The 24,673-nt window shown below is 35.7% G+C and overlaps 1 protein-coding gene across 3 annotated transcripts in view; it reads left to right on the top strand.

Moving 5' to 3' along the window:
* LYST (lysosomal trafficking regulator) overlaps positions 1 to 24,673 on the top strand; it is a 222,156-nt gene that overhangs the window by 75,664 nt on the left and 121,819 nt on the right. For all 3 annotated transcript variants that reach the window (XM_063595304.1, XM_057299849.2, XM_057299854.2), the window contains 9 exons: positions 978 to 2,007; positions 3,077 to 3,238; positions 4,677 to 4,833; positions 6,639 to 6,865; positions 7,351 to 7,417; positions 14,103 to 14,212; positions 15,591 to 16,017; positions 18,873 to 19,017; positions 20,331 to 20,504. In XM_063595304.1, the coding sequence (XP_063451374.1) occupies positions 978 to 2,007; positions 3,077 to 3,238; positions 4,677 to 4,833; positions 6,639 to 6,865; positions 7,351 to 7,417; positions 14,103 to 14,212; positions 15,591 to 16,017; positions 18,873 to 19,017; positions 20,331 to 20,504 (2,499 nt within the window). The remainder of the gene's footprint in view (positions 1 to 977; positions 2,008 to 3,076; positions 3,239 to 4,676; positions 4,834 to 6,638; positions 6,866 to 7,350; positions 7,418 to 14,102; positions 14,213 to 15,590; positions 16,018 to 18,872; positions 19,018 to 20,330; positions 20,505 to 24,673) is intronic.

A 24,673-nucleotide genomic window follows, 5' to 3' on the forward strand; every position in this document is an offset into this window, starting at 1 on the left:
AGTTTTCCAGACTTTGTGATTGCCAAATCTGGTGCATTTAAAAATAATTTTATAAACGAATGGGTAGACTGGTCTTTCAAATTAATGCATATACCATTTTAGAAACTTATACAAAAGTAACCTATCATTAATATCTTCATGTGTGGCATTTTTTGGTCAATCTTAGCACAACTACTTTAAAACTATTATTGATGTTAAATCAATGCCTTACAGTCATTTAAAAATTTTTCTGACATTTTGGCATTGTTTAACTAGAACTGACTGATTTGAAAGTTTTGTAACTCTTTGGCGTATTTGTGGACAACCTGAATCTTTGTGATGAAAAGGCTGAGAATCACCTAGCTGGCTTATATTAAAGTTATTACTAGGATTCCAATGATCTAGACACAAGTCTCACCTGAGACAGAGCTGAAAAATTTTTATAATATTTGTACCATTGACTGTTCAACTAGCCCAATTAGAAGGGAAATTCATGTGATGCTGAGCCTTCTGAAGATTTTCAGCTCTAATGTGATTCTTTCCCTTCATAAGGTATAGATTTAAAGTAAACAAAAATTCCCAAGTGAACCATCAGGCGAACAAACTAATGAACAAACACATGCTTGCCTGCCCTCAGGGTGTCCACCTCAGGTGTGGTGGTGGCTGTGGTGTTCAGAATTTATATAGAATTTGCCATTTGGAGAAAAATATTCTTCCCTGAATTGCTTCATTTAATGTGGGACAGGTAATCTTTTCTTTTTAGATACTGCTGGAGCCATATATACAAATGTTTGAAGAAGGATATCAGAGTAATTAGAAAGTAACTTGAGGTCCTAATTATATCTAACTAAGAACTTTAGCCCGATAATTGATGAATAAAATTAGGTAGTGGTTAGTATATCCCACATGCAATAGCGATATAGTAAATATTATATGTACCTATTTATAAATGATGTTTCTTTATTTAAACCTTTTTACATGCTTTTTTTCTTTCACAGGGTAATAAGAGATTTGTTTTTGAGTTGTAATGGAGTAAGTCAAATAATCGAATTAAATTACTTAAATGGTATTCGAAGTCATTCTCTAAAAGCATTTGAAACTCTGATAGTCAGCCTAGGGGAGCAACAGAAAGATGCCTCAGTTCCAGGTATTGATGGGATAGACATTGAACAGAAGGAGTTGTCCTCTGTACATGTGGGTACTTCTTTTCATCATCAGCAAGCTTATTCAGATTCTCCTCAGAGTCTCAGCAAATTTTATGCTGGCCTCAAAGAAGCTTATCCAAAGAGACGGAAGACTGTTAACCAAGATGTTCATATCAACACAATAAACCTATTCCTCTGTGTGGCTTTTTTATGTGTAAGTAAAGAAGCAGAGTCTGACAGGGAGTCGGCCAATGACTCAGAAGATACTTCTGGCTATGACAGCACAGCCAGCGAGCCTTTAAGTCATATGCTGCCATGTATATCTCTCGAGAGCCTTGTCTTGCCTTCTGCTGAACATATGCACCAAGCAGCAGACATTTGGTCTATGTGTCGTTGGATCTACATGTTGAGTTCAGTCTTCCAGAAACAGTTTTATAGGCTTGGTGGTTTCCGAGTATGCCATAAGTTAATATTTATGATAATACAGAAACTGTTCAGAAGTCACAAAGAGGAGCAAGGAAAAAAGGAGGGAGATACAAATGTAAATGAAAACCAGGATTTAAACAGAATTTCTCAACCTAAGAGAACTATGAAGGAAGATTTATTATCTTTGGCTATAAAAAGTGACCCCATACCATCAGAACTAGGTAGTCTAAAAAAGAGTGCTGACAGTTTAGGTAAATTAGAGTTACAGCATATTTCTTCCATAAATGTGGAAGAAGTTTCAGCTACTGAAGCCGCTCCCGAGGAAGCAAAGCTATTTACAAGTCAAGAAAGTGAGACCTCACTTCAAAGTATACGACTTTTGGAAGCCCTTCTGGCCATTTGTCTTCATGGTGCCAGAACTAGTCAACAGAAGATGGAATTGGAGTTACCTAATCAGGTAATACCTTGTCCTTAGTCCAGCTGTTATGTAATATATATACATCTATACACACACACACATATATATATAAAAAACGTAATATGTATTACATAATATATGTAATATATATATTATTGTGTTATATATAACATAATATATTACTTTTATATATGTGTGTATATATTACGTTTTATGTATATATACATATACACATTTTATAAGTGTCAGATGAATAATAATGGATATTGTGTTTCAAAGTTGAAAGATCTAAATTTTTGTGTGATACTGTTGGCTGCCCTGCCCAGATCTCCTTTACCAAACTGATCACCCATTCACCATCTGCGCATCAGCACCCATCTTCCAGGAATCACCCTTGACTGATGGAAGATGCCTGGGAAGGATGCTCATAGCTAATGCTGATAGATGTGGCTCTAAGAAGTGGGGACAATCATTGTGGGGCACTTCAGGCTCCAGAGCTTCCCAGGAAATGAGGCTGGGACGAGACTTCTCCTAAAACCACATCTTTGTCCAGATTCTTCTCCTAACCTCTTCTGCTTTACCTCACATTCTTACAAGTTTTCTCCTGAGATCATTTCTCAACTAAAAAGGAATCTAGGGACCTGGAATATGGCAGACCTCTTCTGTCCTCACTAACTTACACCTAACTGTTCAGTCAGCCAACAGGCTCTTCCTACTTCGGTTCCAGCCTCCGTGTTGCCTTATCTCTAAAAAATCCTGATGCTTCCACTCTGAATTTCCACAATTGAAATTCACAAGCTTTAACACAGCACACAAAACTCTTCAGTCTTGCTTTGACTTCTTCGCTTAGCTTCATTTCTTGCCATTCTTTACCATGCTGCAATGAAAACCAAATAAGATGAACTAAGTATTTTATCAATAAAAATGTTATTAATTTTAACAGGATGTTTGTATAGAGCTAGATATTTATATAGTCATTTTGCTTTCATATCAACTGCAAATAAATGGATTAGCTTTATACTTAGGTGAATATTTATTATTTATTTTTTCATCATTTAGTTTTTTAAAATGGTTATTAATATTCTTAGTCTCTTTTATTTTACCTTAGAACTTGTCTGTGGAAAGTATATTATTTGAAATGAGGGACCATCTTTCCCAGTCAAAGGTGATTGAAACACAACTAGCAAAGCCTTTATTTGATGCCCTGCTTCGAGTTGCCCTCGGGAATTATTCAGCAGATTTTGAACATAATGATGCTGTGAGTGAGAAGGTATGAATAACACATATAGTTGTGTTCTTTGGGTATGACCAGCAGAGGCGGAAGTGTGGGATGACACTAGGACGCTGATGAATGTCATTAGAGCATATGGACTAGGACTTGGTCAGATGAGTTCAGTGGATCTTATCTCCTCGTGATGGATATGTGATGGGATGGACAGTATTTTGTCATTGCCCCGTCTTATACATAACAGGAGAGTGATATGATAAGCTTTTCCTTATCTAATCTGGAAATTTACTGAGAATTACTTCCAGTTAAGACAGAAATATATTACTTGATTTGGTATATTTTACATATACCTGATAGTGTATTAAATGCTAATTCAGGGATGGTGATGATTTACCTATCCTATCTGGTTCTTTGGTGGTATAGCTAATATTTCCAGAACTCTCTACTCACATTAATTTTAAATCATTCAACATAAAAATGACTAGTGCCTACATAGAAAACAGCAGTCACAGTGTTTTAGTTGTTTAACATTTTTTCCTAAAACAACTATTGTAATTTTCTTCCCTAAAATTATGTGGTACATAATTGGCTTGTTTCCCTCTCATTTTATGTTTATTTTACCTTTAGTTGCCATCTGTCCTTTATTTTTTATATAACTTCTCCTTTTAGCTCCTTGATCTAGCCATATATATAATGTTTTATAAGGTTTTGAAATAACATTTTATGTTACTATTTGCCATAACTTAAAAACATGCTGAAATAGCTATGAATACATTCATCATATTACTGAATTAATTGATTAACTGTAAAATGTTAAAATACCTACTTTATTCTACCTTTTATTTTTGTTACAATTATGAAGTATTCTGAGCTTCTTTAAGTGAAAATGTTTTCTAAAATGAAGGTATTAGTGGAATTTTTATAAGAAAAGGAAAATTTCTTTCTTACACAGGAAGTTAGTACTGGAACTCTTGACTTCTGAGATGCTTGTTATGTAGACAGTTGCATTCTGAGTTCTTTTAATTAATCCCTTTGAAAAAAATGTCTTGTCTGCTCTAGTTACCTAACTTATGAGGCATTTATAAAAATCCTTATGAAAAAATCTTTTTTATTAACAAATGTGCACAAATAATATATATTAGTATTAAACTGTATGAAGTAAAATTGTACCACATTGTGGTTTTTTGTCGTTTCCAATTGTATAACTAGAATGAAATTTCTTACATAGATTTACTTATTAAACTGAAATGACCTATAACTTACTTTGTTAGAAACCTCCTTTTTGAGGTATTAAGTTGTCTGAAAGGATCTGGGAAATTTTGCTGAGTGAATTTCATAATTTATAATGATTCATATTGTTTACTAAGTTTTTTTCTTCAAGAAAATATTGAAACTGTCCTTAACATGACTTTTGAGTAATAAGTATTCTATTATTAAAAACAAGCAAATGTTACAACCTTTGAATTACACTGATTTATAGAGTCATCAGTCTGCAGAAGAATTGTCATCCCAGCCTGGTGATTTTTCAGAAGAAGCTGAGGATTCTCAGTGTTGTAGTTTTAAACTTTTAGTTGAAGAAGAAGGTTACGAAGCAGATAGTGAAAGCAATCCTGAAGATGGCGAAACCCAGGATGATGGTAAAATATCATTGAAGTGCTTGTAATTAGATCTGCAAGCCAGATCATTAAATAGCAAAATGGTTCATAATAATACCACTTTAGAATTTTGTATTGCCTTACAGTTTAACAAGTGTGTTGCATAATCTTTTTATTGATCTTCCCAACAGTCTGGCATTCATATATGCAACAATGTGATATAGTTTGTTATCACAAACATCATCTGAGTGGTTAAGAACATGGAGTGAAGGACAGAGTCCCCAATTTCATGTATATTCCAGTGTGAAAGACAATAAATACCAGAAATAGATAATAAAATAGAAATCGATAAACTGGGTGATGTCGTAATAGTAACTGGGTGGTGAGGGAAGTCCTTTCTGAAGAGACAATGTTTACATTGAGGACTAAATGAAAACAAGCTAGGCAGACAAACACTGGCAGGAAGAGCATTCAGGCAGTTTGTTATAAAGAATACATAATACAGGAATGCAGACACCTGTCTGTGACAGCCAAGCATAGATTTCTTCTTAGTTTACCACAGCTCAATTTGTCTTTAGGATGGAACTATATTGCCTATGATCCTTTCCTCCCTTGTCTTTGGACTTAAAATGAGTAGAATGGAAAAGATGGGTTGATTAGAGCCAAGAGACTTCTGGCAAGACTCCATCTTTTTATATGCTGACCTTGTGAGTGTCCCAGTACTGCTAGTCTTTTTTTTTTTTTTTTTTGAGATGGAGTCTTGCTCTGTCGCCCAGGCTAGAGTGCAGTGGCGTGATCTCAACTCACTGCAACCTCCATCTCCCAGGTTCAAGCCATTCTTCTGCCTCCGCCTCCCAAGTAGCTAGGATTTCAGGAGCCCACCACCATGCCCAGCTAATTGTTATATTTTTAGTAGAGATGGGGTTTCACCATGTTGCCCAGGCTAGTCTCGAACTCCTGACTTCGTGATCCACCCGCCTCGGCCTCCCAAAGTGCTGGAATCAGAGGCGTGAGCCACCGCACCCAACCACTGCTAGTCTTCACTGAGTTCTCAGTAGGATATCTTCCTCACAGTCAGTTTTCTCGCTCTCATCTAGTGAATGGGAATAATCACTGATATCTTACTTAAAGGGCTTGATGGACCCATGACCGGTGCTTTTTGAAAAAATATTGGTTTATTAATTTTTTTTATAGTACAGCTTACCATAGTACAGATTTGACTTTATAATTTTGGATTTCCTCCTTTTTTATGTTTGCTAAGTAGATCTCAACTTAAAGAATTCTGGTCTAGGTAGAAATTTATAGATTTCTTAACTGTATCAACATTTTATTAAGAGCACAGCAGTCTTAAAAGACCATATAAGTCAAATTTTCCAAAATGCAATATTCAATAAGACAGAATCTGTTTCTCACTTATGAAGAAGGCAAAATTGATAATTCTTCCAACCACTAGTCAAGCCTACTATTTTCACAAAGATTTGGGTAGGCAAATTGAACTGCTCTGTGATTTAGGTATTTGGGGGGGGGGGGTCAGAAAGTTTGAATAGGTTTTTTTTTTTTAAAGTTGTGTCCATGGGATGTGTTAAATCTCTATCATATGTCTGTAAAAATTCTTATTTGTAAAATTTGTAGTTCTATTGAAGATGAAAATTGCTTTTAAGCCAACTCATTAATCTTCGAAATTTCCATATCATTCTCAAAAGTTGTGTTATAGGAAAAGATTGGAATAGGTTTTGTAAGCATCCTTTGAATAGTACTTTTGCCACTAGATCTTCTAAATGATTAATGAAGTTTGAAATATTTAGTGTTTAGGGAATACAAATAATCTTTCGTTTTTCTCTTTTCAGGGGTAGACTTAAAGTCTGAAACAGAAGGTTTCAGTGCATCAAGCCGTCCAAATGACTTACTCGAAAACCTCACTCAAGGGGAAATAATATATCCTGAGATATGTATGCTGGAATTAAATTTGCTTTCTGCTAGTAAAGCCAAACTTGATGTGCTTGCCCATGTATTTGAGAGTTTTTTGAAAATTATTAGGCAGAAAGAAAAGAATGTTTTTCTGCTCATGCAACAGGTAAAAAATTCATTTAGTTAAATGTGATCAATATTTATCAGACTCATCACCCAATAACATCTCCTTATGTATAACCCAACTTTTCTGAAAATTATTTGAGATGATTACTTATCTTTTCTGGTACCTCAGGTGAATACCTACAAGTGGTATTCCAAAATCTTCTAATTCCATAGTTTTCTAAAGTAGCATAGAAAATTAATGTCCTTTGCTAGCCAGTAGTAAATCCTCACCTATTTCTGAGACTGGGTAGTAGTTTTTAAAATGCATTTGATTTTAATACATGCTCGCTGTTTTGAAAAATCAATCAGTATAAAAAGAAAATGAAAATTAGTATAATCCTACACATAGTAGTCTTTTTAGTCATTTTTAAATACATATATACATATATAGTAGATACCCTATTATAGAATTTATTATGACATTGCAGTTGTTTCATGCTTCTGTGAGGTAAGTAATTTAATTTTTTATTTTTTTTTAATCTTCAGGGAACTGTGAAAAATCTTTTAGGAGGGTTCTTGAGTATTTTAACACAGGCTGATTCTGATTTTCAAGGTAAGTTGAAACTGTTTTAAACAATAGCTCTGAAATTATTTTATGTGAAAAGTTGATAATAATGGCTTCTGGCCAGGTGTGGTGGCTCATGCCTGTGATCTTAGCACTTTGGGAGGCTGAGGTGGCAGGCGGATCACTTGAGCCTGGGAGTTCAAGACCAGCCTGGGCAATATAGAGAGACCTGTCTCTATAAAAATTAGCCAAGTGTGGTGGCGCGTGCATGTGGTCCTAGCTACTTGGGAGGCTGAGGTGGGAGGATCGCTTAGGCCCAGGAGGCCAAGGCTGCAGTGAGCCATGATCGTGCCACTGCACTCCAGTCTGGGTGACAGAGCAAGACCCTGTCTCAAAAAAAAAAAAAAAAAAAAAAAGGCTTCCATTGGCATAGTGCTCTGTGATTTCAAAAAAGTGTCTTTACATGCATTATCTCATTTGTTCCTCAGATCCACACAATGAAACAGCCAGAGTGCAAGTATGTTTATAGAGAGGAAAATCTAGATTCCAAGGGGTTGAGTTGTTCAGGGTCTTATACAAAAAAGTGGCATAGTGGGGACTGTAACCCAGTCTAATGCCATGTTGTTGCCATATCTGGTATTGATTACTCTGTACTTGGTACTTCTCAGACCTTTGAGAAATTCATAATGAATGTATAATATGATTGCTAATCACAAGAAATCTAAATTTTAGTTGGAGAATTAAGGCTAGCCTACATGAGACTTTAATTTTGGTTTGTATGATGTTTTCTCATGATTAAATTCAGGTTATACGTTTTTGGCAGGAATACTCAGAGGTGATATTGGGTCCTTCTGAGTGCATCATATCAAAAGGACTTATGATATCTGGATCTTACTACTGGTGATGTTAACTTTGATCATGTGGTTAAGGAGGTGTTTGCCAAGTTTCTCTATTGTAAAGTTACTATTTTCCCTTTATAATTAATAAGTATCTTGTGGGGAGATAACTTGAGACTATGTAAATGTACTTTTTCTCATTCTTTCATCCACTAATTTTAGTATTATGAAAAAAATATGAAAGTATGATGATTCTTGACTGGAACAGTTAATTCTGTGGTATCTGCCAAATAGTGATTTTCTGTTTCCATCATTCCTTCATTTATTAACTGAGATTGTACTGTAAGGAAAAGCTTTCTCTTCTCATTCATTTACTTATTTAGTATATGGGTGTATTTTTATTATTATGCTAGGCACTTAGTGAACCCTCGTGATCTGAATATGTGTTTTTAACTCTGAGAAATTATGTTCCATTATTTAATGACAGCTTTATTGGGATATAATTCCCATACCATAACATTCACCTATTTAAAGTGTATAGTTCAGTGTTTTGTAGTAGGCAGTTTATTTACAGAGCTGTGCAACCATCACCACAATTAATTTTAGAACATTTTCATCACCCCCAAAAGAAACCCTGTACCCTTTAGCATTTATTGCCTATTGCACCTTAACCCTCCCCTGCACGGATTCTTCTGCCCCTAGCAATCACTCATCTACTTCCTTTTCTGGATATTTTTCATATAAATGGAATATGTGGTCTTTTGTGACTGGTTTCTTTCACATAGCATGATGCTTTCAACCTTCATTCATGTTGTAGCATGTTTCAGCACTTTAGTTCTCTTTCTAATCATTTTTTAAATTTTTTACTTTGCATAGATTCCTTTTTTCAGTGTTTTTGTGTGTGTGTGTGTGTTTTTTTTTTAAGACAGGGTTTTGCCCTTGTCGCCAAGGCTGGAGTGCAGTGGTGTGATCTCAGCTCACTGCAACCTCCACCTCCCAGGTTAAGCAATTCTCCTTCAGTTTTTATTAATAGACTTTATTTTTTAGAACAGCTTTAGATTTACAGAGAAATTGAACAGATATTATAGAGAGTTCCCCCATTACACCCCTCCCTGCCAGTTTCCCCTATTATTAACATCTAATTTTTTATGATATATGTATTATAATTAATGAACTTATATTGATACATTATTATTAACTAAAGTCCATAATTCAGATTTCTTAAATTTTTACTTAATGTCCTTTTTCTGTTCAAGGATTTTATCCAGGATAATACTACATAATAGTTAGTTGTCATGTCTTCTTAGGTACCTCTTGACTGTAACAGTTTCTCAGACTTTCCTTGTTTTTGTTGGCCTTGTCAGTTTTGAGGGGTACTGGTCAGAATGTCCCTGTATCAGAATTTGTTTGACATTTTTCTCATTGTGCTATCTTGTGATTTTGATTTGTATTTCCCTAATGATTAGTGATGTTGAACCTCTTTTCATGTATTTATTGGCCATTCGTATATCTTGTTTGAAGAAATATCTATTCAAGCCCTCTGCTTATGTTTGAATTGGGTTGTTTCTTTTTTTGTTGTTGAGGTTTAAGAGTTCTCTATATATTCTGGATATTGATTTCTTATCAGATATGTGATATGTTAATATTTTCTCCCATTCTGTAGGTTGTGTTTTTACTTGTTGATAGTATCCTTTGATGCACAAAAGTTTTTCATTTTGAAGTCCAATTTATCTATTTTTTTATTTAGTTGGCTGTACCTTTGGTGTCATATCTAAGAAATCATTGACAAATCCAGTATTATGGAATGTTCCCCGTAAGTTTTATTCTTAGGGATATATAGTTTTACATTTAGATCCTGAATTCATTTTGAGTTAAATTTTGTATATGGTGTTAGGTAAGGACCCAACTTTATTATTATGATTATTTTGCATGTGAATATCCAATTTTCTCAGCATCATTTGTTGAAGAGACTGTCCCTCCCCCATTGAATGGTTTTAGCACCTTTGTCAAAAGTCATGATTACGCTAGGGGTATGGACTTTTGAGAGGAAGATAATAGAAACAAAGTGCCATTGTCATTAAATCATATCAAGGGTACATATTGTCAACATGATTTATAATTGTTGATGTTGACCTTGATCACTTGCATTAAGTAGTGTCTGTCAGGTCTCTCCACTGTAAAGTTACTTTTCCCCTTCCCTGATTCTTTTCTTTTTTGGCTGAAATAACATTCCATTGTGTGGATATACTGCATTTGATTTATCCATTCATCAGTTGATGGACATTTGGGTTGTTCTCCTTTTTTGCTACTATGTATAATGCTGCTGTGAACACTCATGTACAATTTTTTGTGTGAACATATGTTTTCATTTCTCGAGTCATTTATTTTGTGTCATATGGTAACTCTGTGTTTAATCATTTGAGAAATTGACAGACTGTTGTCAAAAATGGCTATACCATTTTATATTCTTACCATCAGTGTATAAGGGTTCTAATTTCTTCACATTCTTGCCAACACTTGTTATTGTATGCCTTTTTAATTATATCTATCCTAGTGGATATGAAGTGGTATCTCATTGTGGTTTTGATTTGTATTCCCCTGAAAGCTAATGTATTAAGTATACCTTTGTGTGTGCCTTAGTCCCATTTGTGCTGATATAACGGAATACCACAGACTGAGTGATTTATAATGAACAGAAATTTATTTTCTCACAGTTCTGGAGACTGAAAGTCCAAGATCAAAGTGCCAGCATCTGGCAAGGGTCTTCTTGCTGCATCCTCACATGGCAAAATGCAGAAAGGAAGAGAGGCAAAAGGGGGCTGAACTCCCCCTTTCATAAAGGCATGAATCACACCCATGAGGGCAGACTCCTCATGACCCAGTCACCTCCCAAAGATCCCATCTCTTAACACTACCACAATGGCAACCAAATTTCAACTTGAGTTTTGGAGGGGACAGATATTTACACCATAGCAGTGTGCTTTTTAGCTATTTGCGTATTTTCTTTGGATTTCTTCAGAGAAATGCCTATCCAAATCCTTCAACCATTTTTATACTGGTGATTCATGTTTTGATTATTGAATAGTAAGAGGTTTTTTTTATGTATTCTAGATGCAAGTTCCTCATCAGATATGTGGTTTGCAAATATTTTCTCCCATTCTTTATGCTGTCTCTTAACTTTCTTGATGGTTTACTTTGAAGCATGTTTTAAAAGATTTTTTATGAAGTCCTATTTGTCTATTCTATCTTTCATTGCTTTGCTTTTAGTGTCATATCTTAGATCTAATACAGGATTTTAAAGATTTATTATTTTAAAAAATAAGTTTCTCCTCTCCATATTCCCTCCTCTTTTTTTGTATTCTAATTGTAATCTTGAGCCTTCCCAATTGATCTTGCAAAGATAAGATTATCTTTCCTGTCATATTTACTACATCACTGTTTTTGTGATACATTTTGAGACATTTTTTCAATCCCAACCTTTTATTTAATTTTTTATTTCGGTAATTTTAATATTTAAGAGCTCTTTTTTGATTGTTTTCTGGTTATTTCTTTTTCATATAAGGATATAATATCTCCTTGTATATATTTGATTATAGTAATAAACATCTTAAAGTTTCTTCTGTCCCCAAATTATCTCTTTTTCCTCTGGGGTCAGTTTTGTCTGTTTTTTTGTTTTTTAAATATTGTTTTTACTGCTTTAGGTTGCTAATTCCCTAATATTTTTATGAACCTTTTTAGACCATTTATATTTAATAAAACTGTTGGAGATTTCCTCTAATATTGTGAAAGTGAATTTGTTTTCTATTTTGGCCTCTTTCCTGAGTGGGTAGTATGTTGAAGAGCTCTGTGTGAATGTGCCATTGGATGATTAGGGGCTTCCCAAACACCCTAATGAAGAGACCTTTGCTTTGGGGGACCATTAGGGATACTATTACCCTACATGGCAGTTTGCATACCTTAGAAAAATGCATCTTTCACATATAGGGCTTGGCTGGCGTATAGTGTCTTTGCGCTGAGAAAAAAGGCATCCCTTTCTTGATCCAGGCATCACAGCCCAAAACCAGGATGTATGGCTTGGCATACAGCATTCAGACTTTATTTTAGTCTCTACTTTTCCCTTTGGTTAGGCAGTTTGTTCAGTCTGCAGACTGTATAGTTACACTCAGTAGCCATGATGCTAAAAGCCTGTATACACCTGACCATTTCGTTTCTTTAGAGAAGAGTTATCAGGTTTGGGACCTAAAAGTGAATACTGAACTATCTGTGCTCTGTACTGAGAAACAGGAGAGAGGTGGATATTCACAGACAGACCTTTCATTAATCCCTGTATTGTCAGCCGCACTGTCACTTTCTCTCCAGACCTTAGATGGACAGCTCAGCTTCTTACTGCTCTGAACCTCTTTGTAATTCAAAGGAATTCTAGGTTGCAGCTTTCTCTTTTATCCATCTACTTTTCCATCTTCAAGAAATATTTTTAAATCTCTTACTAGATGTGCCCCAATGCCCACTGCCCCCACATATTTTTGCTGTTACGGGTTTCTTCCTTCTTATAATTCTGTACTTTAATGCTATGAGTTTTCAGTAGTACACAGAAGCAAGTGTATATATCCATTCCCCCATTTTTAACTGGAACCTCTCAGTTTTGAACTGGAAAAAAAAAGTAAGCACACACACTGATCATATTATTTTCCTACTTAAAAACCTTTAATGGATTCATGTTATGTACAGGATAAAGTCCATGCTATTTTATAGTCTCATTGCAAGTAGTCTCTCCAGATGTATGTACTATTTTGCTACTGTGTCATCTCATTGCTTCTACAAAATATGTTGCTTAAATATGGCTTCTATTCTCTAAACTCCAGGTCTTCCAAAACTACCAATCTTTTAAAACTTATCTCAGGTTTTAAATCAAGATTATTTCTTTCAGGTCAAAGTGGAGATAATATTTATTTTCTAGGGTTTTTTGTTTTTGGTGAGGATCAGCTGAAATAAAGCATGTAAAAATACTTTGAACACTATAATTTGCTTTACAAATATTAGTTATTATTTTGCTCTAAAGAATTCTATGAATTTGTGTATCACCATTTATGTTTTATGCTAAACCTATGATGGAATAAAGAAAATGTTCAAACTAAATAGTTTGTGGTATTTAAGTATTTAAATCATCTTTAATATTTCCACTACTTGTCGTCTAATTTCGTACTTAAAAAGTGATAGATATAATTTAAACATTTTCAAGATAAGATAGCAGACTATTTTATGATATAGAAGCATTAGCTTAACAAATATTATATTGATTTATGCTTCTTTAAAGAATGCCCTTAGTTTACTTGTAGCTAATTAATCTTCAAGAAAAGTGAGCTCATGCTGGCCAGACATGGTAGCTCACACCTGTAATCCCTGAACTTTGGGAGGCCGAGGCAGGTGGATCACCTGAGGTCAGGAGTTCGAGACCAGCCTGGCCAACATGGTGAAACCCCGTCTCTACTAAAAATACAAAAATTACCTGGGCATGGTGACATGTGCCTGTAGTCCCAGCTCCTCGGGAGGCTGAGGCAGGAGAATTGCTTGAACCTGGGAGGTGGAGGTTGCAGTGAGCCGAGATCATGCCATTGCACTCCAGCCTGGGTGACAGAGCGAGCCTCTGTCTAAAATAATAATAATAATAAAAATAATAAAAAGAAAAGTGTTTTTTGTTGTTTTTGTTGGTTGGTTGGTTGGTTGATTTACATTTAGTTATATTGCTATTTCTTCAGCAAATTTTGTGATTCCTATACTAGATTTTTTATAATCCATTCAAAAAGTGACAATAGTATTTTACCTCTTTTGGTGAAATTGCTCATTTGTTCCTCTAATTGTGTACTAGCTTTAATTTTTTCCCTCTTTCTTTAATTTAGCATGCCAGAGAGTATTGGTGGATCTTTTGGTATCTTTGATGAGTTCAAGAACATGTTCAGAAGAGCTAACCCTTCTTTTGAGAATATTTCTGGAGAAATCTCCTTGTACAGTAAATATGCTATAATTTTTACATTTTTCACTGATAAATTCTTTCACTTACAATTTTTAATAGAATGTATTTTTAATTATTTAGAAATGTTACTAAGCTCTTTCTTTTGATGTGACAGTTGGTATAGGCAATTTCATGTTATTATGTGTGAAATACTCAATTATTTGCATATATTTTAACCATTTCACTTCAATTTGGATTAACCAGACATATCGCTGAGATTATATTTTCTTTACCCACCCCATCCCCAGTTTTTGTGCTTCAGAAAAGCTGAATAATTTTAATTACTAAAGAGAACTTAATTATGAATAGTTATAACCATCTAAGGGATTATCCTTTTCGAAAGGTTATTATCCACTATACTCTTCAATTATTGTCTATGCTTCCCCTTTCCATTGGTGTGGCTTAGTGTCTTTTAAACTATTATCTGCTAGGAAACCCATTTTTATAATGAAACCTTGACTAGAAGCATAAGCAAATAAGACAGAAAACTTTGGAGCTACTTTGTAGTGGGATTGGATGTTCCAGAGAACATCTAAGGCAGGGCGCCATGGCTCACACCTGTAATCCCAGCACTTTGTGAGGCCTAGGTGGGCAGATCACCTGAGGTCAGGTGTTCGAGACCAGCCTGACCAATATGATGAAACCCCGTCTCTACTAAAAATACAAAAATTAGCTGGGTGTGGTGGCATGCACCTGTAATCCCAGCTACTCAAGAGGCTGAGGCAGGAGAATTGCTTGAACCCAGGAGGCAAAGGTTGCAGTGAGCTGAGATCATGCCATTGCACTCCAGCCTGGGCAACAAGAGCTAAACTGCATCTCAAAAAAAAAAAAAAAATCTAAACATGAAACAAATTAACCACCAAAGATTACATATTTTAAGAATGAAGGCTGGGCATGGTGATTCACGCCTGTAATCCCAGCACTTTGGGAGGCTGAGGTGGGTGGATCACCTGAGGTCAGGAGTGCAAGACTAGCCTGGCCAACATGATGAAACCTCATCTCTACTAAAAATACAAAAATTAGCTGGGGGTGGTGGTGGGTGCCTGTAATGCCAGCTACTCCGGAGGCTGAGGCGGGAGAATCACCTGAACCTGGGAGGCAGAGGTTGCAGTGAGCCGAGATCGTGCCACTGCACTCCAGCCTGGGCAACAGAGTGAGACTCTGTCTTAAAAAAAAAAGAATGAAATCTGTTTCATATTTTATCTCAGCTATGAGAAAACGAAAATTTTAAAGATGTGGGAGATAGGAAGGTATTCAAATAGGAATGCTGATATGTGTGGGTATGTTTGTATTTTCATTTATAACCTAAATTTCAAGATTATTATGTACTTTATTACGTGATTAGAAAGTTTCATTTGTTTTTCTTTTTCTCTAGAAAATTCTTCTTCTGGGTATTCTGAAAATTATTGAAAGTGATACTACTATGAGCCCTTCACAGTATCTAACCTTCCCTTTACTGCATGCTCCAAATTTAAGCAACGGTGTTTCATCACAAAAGTATCCTGGGATTTTAAACAGTAAGGCCATGGGTTTATTGAGAAGAGCACGAGTTTCACGGAGCAAGAAAGAGGCTGATAGAGAGAGTTTTCCCCATCGGCTGCTTTCATCTTGGCACATAGCCCCAGTCCACCTGCCGTTGCTGGGGCAAAACTGCTGGCCACACCTATCAGAAGGTTTCAGTGTTTCCCTGTGGTTTAATGTGGAGTGTATCCATGAAGCTGAGAGTACTACAGAAAAAGGAAAGAAGATAAAGAAAAGAAACAAATCATTAATTTTACCAGATAGCAGTTTTGATGGTACAGGTATGATGACAGGATTATCTGATTTGTACACAAAGATTGTTTTCAGACTATAATTTTCCTTGAGCCATAAAAATGTGGTAGTGTTCTTAACACTCTTAACATGTTCTTCACCTTAAATGCCTTACTTAGTGGTGGTAGGTCCTGACTTATCAAAGCATGAGTTGTCATATAGCCTTGAATCTCCATTACGGAAACTTTAGTTTTTTGTAGGGGTGAAGGGGACACCACATACACAACTTTTTCTGGGGTCATCAGCCCCTAAATTTCCTTATGCGACTTCTCTCCTGGTCCCATTACTGGATTAGGGTGGCTCCTGATGTTATAAAAGGATAAAACCTTACAGCTGCCTTTCTTTCTGTTGTTTCCCAGCCCCTATTAGACAGTCCCCATTTCATTTTCTTTCTCTCTCTTTTTTTTTTTTTGAGACAGTTTCACTCTTGTTGCCCAGGCTAGAGTGCAATGGTGCGATCTCGGCTCACTGCAACCTTCGCCTCCCGGGTTCAAGCGATTCTCCTGCCTCAGCCTCCCGAGTAGCTGGGATTCAGGCGCCAGCAATCACACCTGGCTAATTTTATATTTTTAGTAGCGATGGTGTTTCACTATGTTGGCCAGGCTGGTCTCGAACTCCTGACCTCAGGTGATCTGCCCACCTCAGCTTCCCAAAGTGCTAGGACTGCAGGTGTGAGCCACCACACCCGGCTAATTTTGTATTTTTAGTAGAGACAGCGGTTTCTCCCTGTTGGTCAGGCTGGTCGCAAACTTCTTTCTCTCTTTTATTTCAAGTTCTCCTACTCATGCCATGTCTTACCTCAGTGGCCCTCCCCTAGTTCCTGTCACAGAATGTTTAAATGCAGCAGCCATTCTCCAACATTAGAATAAATTTCATTCCAGTTCCTTCTTTAACTGAAGAATTGCTATTATACTGCACCTTGTTTCTCATATGACTAGGGCAGAAAAAAACTGTTCATTGAAAAGCAGTTTATGGTGATGGAAAGTGAAGTAGGTAGGATAATTCTTAGGGCCTGCGGAATGAATGAAATGACTGGATGAGACAGATGTTTAGGGTTTTATATGTACATGGAGATGCAGGCCTCAGTAGCTCTTCATTCCACAGATCTTTCTCATCCAGTGGAACCTCTGTTTTAGGACACTATGCCTTACTAGAATTTTCTGTTGTGGATTGAGTTTTGCCACCTAAGAACTGATAGCTCTACATGTGATAATATTTATTATGCTATCTAATGTGCATTGAGTGCTTTCTGTGTATGTGTCACTTTGCTCAGCTGTTTCTATATACATTTTTAATCTTAACAAGTTAGTAAGTGCTCATACTATCTGTATTTTTAGAGGAAGTTAAGTAGCATGACCAAGTTATGTAGCTGGTAAGTGATGGAAAGGAATTGAAACCCACCTGTTTTTAATTCCAGAGCCTTAACATTGCTACTATACTATAAGCTATGCAGATTGCTTTCTCATGTTTTAATGGAGGCAATCTCAATGTAAACAGTCTCTTATAAAATGAATAAATATACATAGTGACCTGAGAAAAGTAAATATTGGGAAGTTTTTTCTTAATTTTTATTTTAAGGATATATTAGAAAACATATTTTAGAAAGATGATTTTGTATAAACACTTAAAAATAGTAGACATATATAAAAATTTTTGAAGAGAGATAAAGAATATTTTGCTGCGATATCATACCTTTTACCTCTAAACTAACTGGTGCCTTTGGGCAAATTAACCTCTCAGCGCCTCAATTTTGTCACCCTATATATATTTACCTTATAAGATGGTTGTGAGCATTAAGTTAAATATTTGTAATATTACTACTCTATAATTCCTAGGTGCACACTGGTTTTGTCCTACTCTTTTATTTGTAGAAGTTCATATTTGGTATGGAACATTTTTAAAATTTCACATCAGATGTGAGTTCTCTGTGTATCATATATCTTGGTCAGTAGCCTCAAAATAATCAGTGACCTTAACTCTTCTTTTTTAAAACTATTGTCATCGCTACAGGGAGTATTTTTTTAACATCGGTCATGGTTTTACCTGTTGAAAAATAGCAACTAATATGTATGCAGTCTAATAAGCAGTAGTGTTCTTTAAAAGTCTGAGCCTTTGGACATGTATTTTGGATTTTGATATATCATAACATAGCTTTACATAAAGTCACATGTATTATAATGACAAGTAGATCATCATACATCTTCAGGTAGTGCTGGATTTTCAAAGATGAGGAAGAGGAGTCAAGATGAATAACCAGATAGCCCAAACCTGTAAGCATTTACCCTAGCTTGCCTTAAAGAAACATTAGAGTCTCAGAATCACTTAGCAATTATATTCAAAAACTCCTCACCAGGGAATATAAATTATGAGTATATTCAAACACTAGAGTTTTTCCTTAAAATTTGTAATATGAATTTTTTTTTTAAATCATGCCATATTGTGATAATTCTAGAATGATTTTTGGTAGTGTGAGGCATGGACAATGATGTGTGCTCCCTGGACCAGGGTCAGTGAAGTCATAGTTGATAAAAGAAGCTTGGTACACATTGTAATAGGTTGTCACATAGCGGTCTGGTTACGCCCACAATTGTCCTCAGTTATTATACATTTTTTAACATCTAATAATTTTTAAAGTACTGAATTACCATTTTTCATCCCTTGTGCTTTTTTGGAGTTAACATCTATACTCTAAAAATATGGTTGTTTAGAACAGGTCAGGCTCAGACATTCTGGGTAGATAACCTACTACAAATGAACAAATTTGCTTTGTATTCTTCTAAATTCACTTTTCTACTCAATTGTTATGAACCATTTTACTGATCATTCTAACATCTTTTTCTTATAGAGAGCGACAGACCAGAAGGCGCAGAGTACATAAATCCTGGTGAAAGACTCATAGAAGAAGGATGTATTCATATAATTTCACTGGGATCCAAAGCGTTGATGATCCAAGTGTGGGCTGATCCCCACAATGCCACTCTTATCTTTCGGTATTGATTATCCTCAGCCTCCCATGAATAGATAATGTATTTAAATAATTTGTGTAAGAGACATTAATGTGAAATCTACTAATAAAAGTTCATTATAGCAAAACCAAAAGTCTCATTTAAAAATATATACATTCTAACAGCTATTAATACCACTTTTATAATAGTGTATTATTTTATCCAAAAATCCATAAAGTCTAAAATACATTAATTCTCGGCTGGGTGTGGTGGCTCATGCCTGTAATCCCAGCACTTTGGGAGGCCAAGGCAGGCAGATCACCTGAGGTCAGGAGTTTGAGACCAGCCTGGCCAACATAGTGAAACCCAATCTCTACAAAAAATAAAAATAAAAACAAAAAAACGGAAAAATTAGCCAGGCATGATGGTGCATGCCTGCAGTCCCAGCTACTTGGGAGGCTGAAGCAGAAGTATCACTTGAATCTAGGAGGCAGAGGTTGTAGTGATCCCAGATCGTGCCACTGCACTCCAGTCTGGGTGACAGAGTGAGACTCTGTCTCAAAAAATAAATAAATAAATAAAAAATAAATGAGTAAATAAAATACATTAATTCTCTGTTTGATTTTAGATCAAATACTGAAGTCTTATGCTATGGAAATATTCTATCAGATTGTAATGGTCTTAAGATGTTATTAACAGACATAAGTTTTCCATGTGCATTATATATTTAATAGCGATTACCTAATAAGCTTGGGTTCTCCTTGTTATCTTGTCCTTTTATACTATCTCCTTTATTAAGTAGTATAGATACAGGTCTTTTATTTGTATTGAGTATGAATAGTATGATACTATTTGTCTAAAACTCAAATCTAAACAAACCAGTATGTTATTTAGGAATATATACTTTGTAAACGTTACAAACATTACTAGGTGCCTTATGTACATTACCTCCTCATTCTTTCAGTAATCCCACAAAGTAGATTAGACCTCCAATACTTAGACATTTATATTAATTTTTCTATGAACCAAATAATACATTGTAATTTCTAAATGGGCAATGACTATATAAATAGTAATAATATATATTTTTTTACAAACTGAATTCTGAACATTATTGCCTAAATTATGACTACCAGCCAATGAGCCTAATCTATTTTAGTTCATGAATTGAGGTAATGATAGAATAACTAAGTAACTTATGGTATAAAACGAAGACCTACTGACTTTTCAAGCACTTAAAAAAAAATAGAACTGATTTTTAATCTTACTTATTTAGAATTATAGTTACTATATATATGTTAAACATTGAGGTCAGAATTTTCATGTTTTCAGCCTATGCCTTTTCTCTTTTTCTGTAGTGTGTGCATGGATTCAAATGATGACATGAAAGCTGTTTTACTAGCACAGGTTGAATCACAGGAGAATATTTTCCTCCCAAGCAAATGGCAACATTTAGTACTCACCTACTTACAGCAGCCCCAAGGGAAAAGGAGGATTCATGGGAAAATCTCCATATGGGTCTCTGGACAGAGGTAGGAAGCATTTTGAGAAAATGCATCTCAATCTCAGTTACAATGTTATGTTTCATTAGTCAATTATAGCTTCTGAAACAGAATACAGAAAATTCTAGGTTTTTACTATAATAAAATTTACTATACTTTATTTTTTGTCGTTTCTTTTTTTATTATTATTATACTTTAAGTTCTAGGGTACATGTGCACAACGTGCAGGTTTGTTACATATGTATACATGTGCCATGTTGGTGTGCTGCACCCATTAACTCGTCATTTACATTAGGTATATCTCCTATGCTATCCCTCCCCCCTCCCCCCACCCCATGACAGGCCCCAGTGTGTGATGTTCCCCTTCCTGTGTCCAAGTGTTCTCATTGTTCAGTTCCCACCTATGAGTGAGAACATGCGGTGTTTGGTTTTTTGTCCTTGCGATCGTTTGCTGAGAGTGATGATTTCCAGCTTCATCTGTGTCCCTACAAAGGACATGAACTCATCCTTTTTTATGGCTGCATAGTATTCCATGGTGTATATGTGCCACATTTTCTTAATCCAGTCTATCATTGATGGACATTTGGGTTGGTTCCAAGTCTTTGCTATTGTGAATAGTGCCGCAATAAACATACATGTGCATGTGTCTTTATAGCAGCATGATTCATAATCCTTTGGGTATATACCCAGTAATGGGATGGCTGGGTCAAATGGTATTTCTAGTTCCAGATCCTTGAAGAATCACCACACTGTCTTCCACAATGGCTGAACTAGTTTACAGACCCACCAACAATGTAAAAGTGTTCCTATTTCTCCACATCCTCTCCAGCACCTTGTTTCCTGACTTTTTAATGATCGCCATTCTAACTGGTGTGAGATGGTATCTCATTGTGGTTTTGATTTGCATTTCTCTGAAAAATTTACTATACTTTAACTTACAAATCTGTCAGAGTTGGACTTTTTTTTCCTATTGGTCATTTTCATGCAAAATAAGCCTCCTGTAGAAGTGACTGTTGAAAATTAATATTTGGGTTTGGGGAGCATGCAGATACCTAGAAATTTAGACATTTATGTATAACTATATATCAAAGAACAGAATCTATAATTTCATCCTGCAAGCCCATATATTATAAAACTGAAGCCATGATAATTATTTAAATTAAGTGGCTAATAAGGCTAATACCTAAATTAAATTAGGCTTTCAAAAGAAATTAGAATGACTGGCCTATGTATAAGGTGATAGATTCAGATAGAGTGCTAGAAATATACCAAGTGATAGATTCAGGGAGAGTACTGTATGATTTTTACCACATAGGAGAATTGTGAGCCAAGTTAATAAGAAACATCTTGTGGAATATCTTAATGTAAAATTTTAGCCTGTAGGAACTATAAGGTATCTTCGATTTGTAAGCATTGGGAAGTATTGTATTGAATGAAGTAGCATGAAAGAAGATAGAGAATTCGAAACTGTAATGTAGCATGGTAGAGGATTAAGCTGGTTGGATGAGTTTAAGTTGAATAATGAGAAATAAAAATGAATGGACATGGTGAGACTACTTAACAGGCTTTGAATGCCAAGCTGAGAAGTCTAGATTTAATCAAAGGGAACATAATATACTGCATACTTATTATGTTGCAGACCTTTTGCTAGGTGCTTTATATACATCATCTAATTCTCTCAAAAATCCCTCAAAGTAGATTAGACCATGGAAATAACATATACCCTTAACACAGATTAACCTATTTTTATTCATTCATTTGTTCATTCATCACATTTATTGAGGAATTACAGTGTTTTGAGCACTTGATATATTAATTAGGCCTAGGGGACAATGGTAAACAAGATAGACACATTCCCTGCCTTCCTGGAGTTCACAGTCTGATGAGGAATCAGACAACAAGCAAACACAATTAAATGGATATTTACAAATGATGACAAATACTGTGAGGCCCATGCTTTAAAACCCTGAGGTAGAAAATATCGAGTTTGACACTTACGATGGGTGGATCAGGGAAGGCCTAAGAACAGGGTATTAAAGCTGAGACCTGAAGGAGGAGATGGAATTTGCCCTGTGCAGGTGGGAGGAGGACAGTTTGAGGTGGAGGACAGGGCATCACTGCAGGAGGCTGCAGCAATTGATTGCTTACAGTTGTCCAGCCTCAATAATAGAGGGAGACAGGGAGCAGGAGCTTGTGGATTGCTTTACAGTCCATGGTGTCTGCCACAAGCAAGAACATGCTTTGGAAGTAAAATTAAGAGTTCAGTTTTGTTGTATTCATTTTAAAAAATGTAAAAATATGTAATTGAAGCCTAATTTCCATGTTCCATGTTCCAAATAAAATACTGTCTGTGACGTTCTCGATCTTCATACCTGCCATGGCAGCTGTAGCCAATCAGCAAATTTGTTTCCGGAATCTATAGTTAAATCAGATGGAGCTGGGGCTGGAGTTGTAAGTAGAGAGCCCCTTTCTCCTAGGCACTCTCCACTCAATTTCTTGAGCTCTCAATATGTGCCAGGCACTGTATTAGGCACTTTATACAGATTACCTGGTTTAATCCTCCCAACAATACTATAAAGTAGGTATATTATTATCCCAGTTTTACATATGAGGCAACTGAGACCTAGAGTGACTTGCCCAAACTCATGCCACAAGTAAGGGGTAGAACTGAAAGTTTAACCTAAACTCTGACCCTAGGGAGGGCCCATGCTTTAAAACCCTATGCTTTACTGCCGCTGCAGCCTTTTTCTGAATTATGTCAGCTGACAGGTAGAGGAACCATAAACTAACTATTAGACATGTTCAGAATGAGAGATTCGATTTTTATTGTGGACAGTCTGAAATTAGTAAGCATGGTCACTTGATTCGCATATCACTCTGTTTTTTTACCCACCAACTTACAGCTACATTCCTTTGAGAGAATTGTTTGCCATTTGGCACAAGTTAATTTCATTGGTTAACAGAGCAAGTGACCAAGGACAAATATTTTATTCTGTTGACTTAAACTTGGTTCTCTAGTATCTTCGTCACCTTATAAGCTATAGAATAATTTCTAGGCCAGGCATGGTGCTTCATGCCTGTAATCCCAGCACTTTGATAGGCCGAGGCAGAAGGATTGCTTGAGCCCGGGAATTCAAGACCAACCTGGGCAACATGGAAAAACCCTGTCTCTACTAAAAATAAAAAAATTAGCTGGGCATGGTGACGCGTAGCTGTAGTCCCAGCTATTCGGGACGCTGAGGCAGGAGGATCACCTGAGCCCAGTAAGTCAAGGCTACAGTGAGCCATGATTGCACCCCTGCACTTCAGCCTGGGTGACAGAGCGAGACCCTGTCTCAATTTAAAAAAAAAAAAAAAAAGAATTTCTAAAAGAATACATTTGAAGAGGCCTTTTAAAATAAGGTAACAGTACTGAAAATGAGTTAATACTTTCTATTAGTTGTTATTAACAGCTTACAAATATGGCAGAAATATATGGCACATAGTAGATACTTAATATTTGTTTAATTCATTTTGCATTCATCCTGCAATAGGTTTTCTTTCACCCTTAAAAACACTATTTTATTTTTATTTCATTGTTATATTTTTATTTTACTTTAGTTCTGGGATACATGTGCAGAACGTGCAGGTTTGTTACATAGGTATACATGTGCCATGGTGGTTAGGTTTTAAGCCCCACGTGCATTAGGTATTTGTCCTGATACTCTTCCTCCCCTTGCCCCGACAGGCCCCGGTGTGTGATGTTCCCCTCCCTGTGTCCGTATGTTCTCATTGAAAAACTATTTTTTAAAATAAAAAATTTAAAACTATTTTAAGTCATAATGCCACTAGATGGCAATAGAGTTTCAGTCACAGCCATTTATTTGGTCAAGGAGAAGTATGTCATTGAATGTATCCCACATCTTTCCTTTATTAAAAAAACCATTAAAATAGTTAAGTTTATATGTTATATGTGAAACAGAGAGCCTTAGGCAAAACTTTTAAAATAAATATACACAAAGTTGAATTTCTCATTAAGAGCTACCCATGTTAGCTTATCCTGTCTTCATCTTACAAATTTTATTTAGACTTTGCCTTCATAGATTACTCTCATTATCTTAAAATGGAGTTTAAAACATTCCTAAATTAGGGGTAGAGCTCTGTGGTTTCACTAGTTGATGAAGTCCTCCCTGCTTTGTGTGTCTTTCTGTGAGAAAGCC

Source organism: Pan paniscus, chromosome 1 (genome assembly GCF_029289425.2).
Source record: "Pan paniscus chromosome 1, NHGRI_mPanPan1-v2.0_pri, whole genome shotgun sequence".
In the NCBI taxonomy this organism is placed as follows: domain Eukaryota; kingdom Metazoa; phylum Chordata; class Mammalia; order Primates; family Hominidae; genus Pan; species Pan paniscus.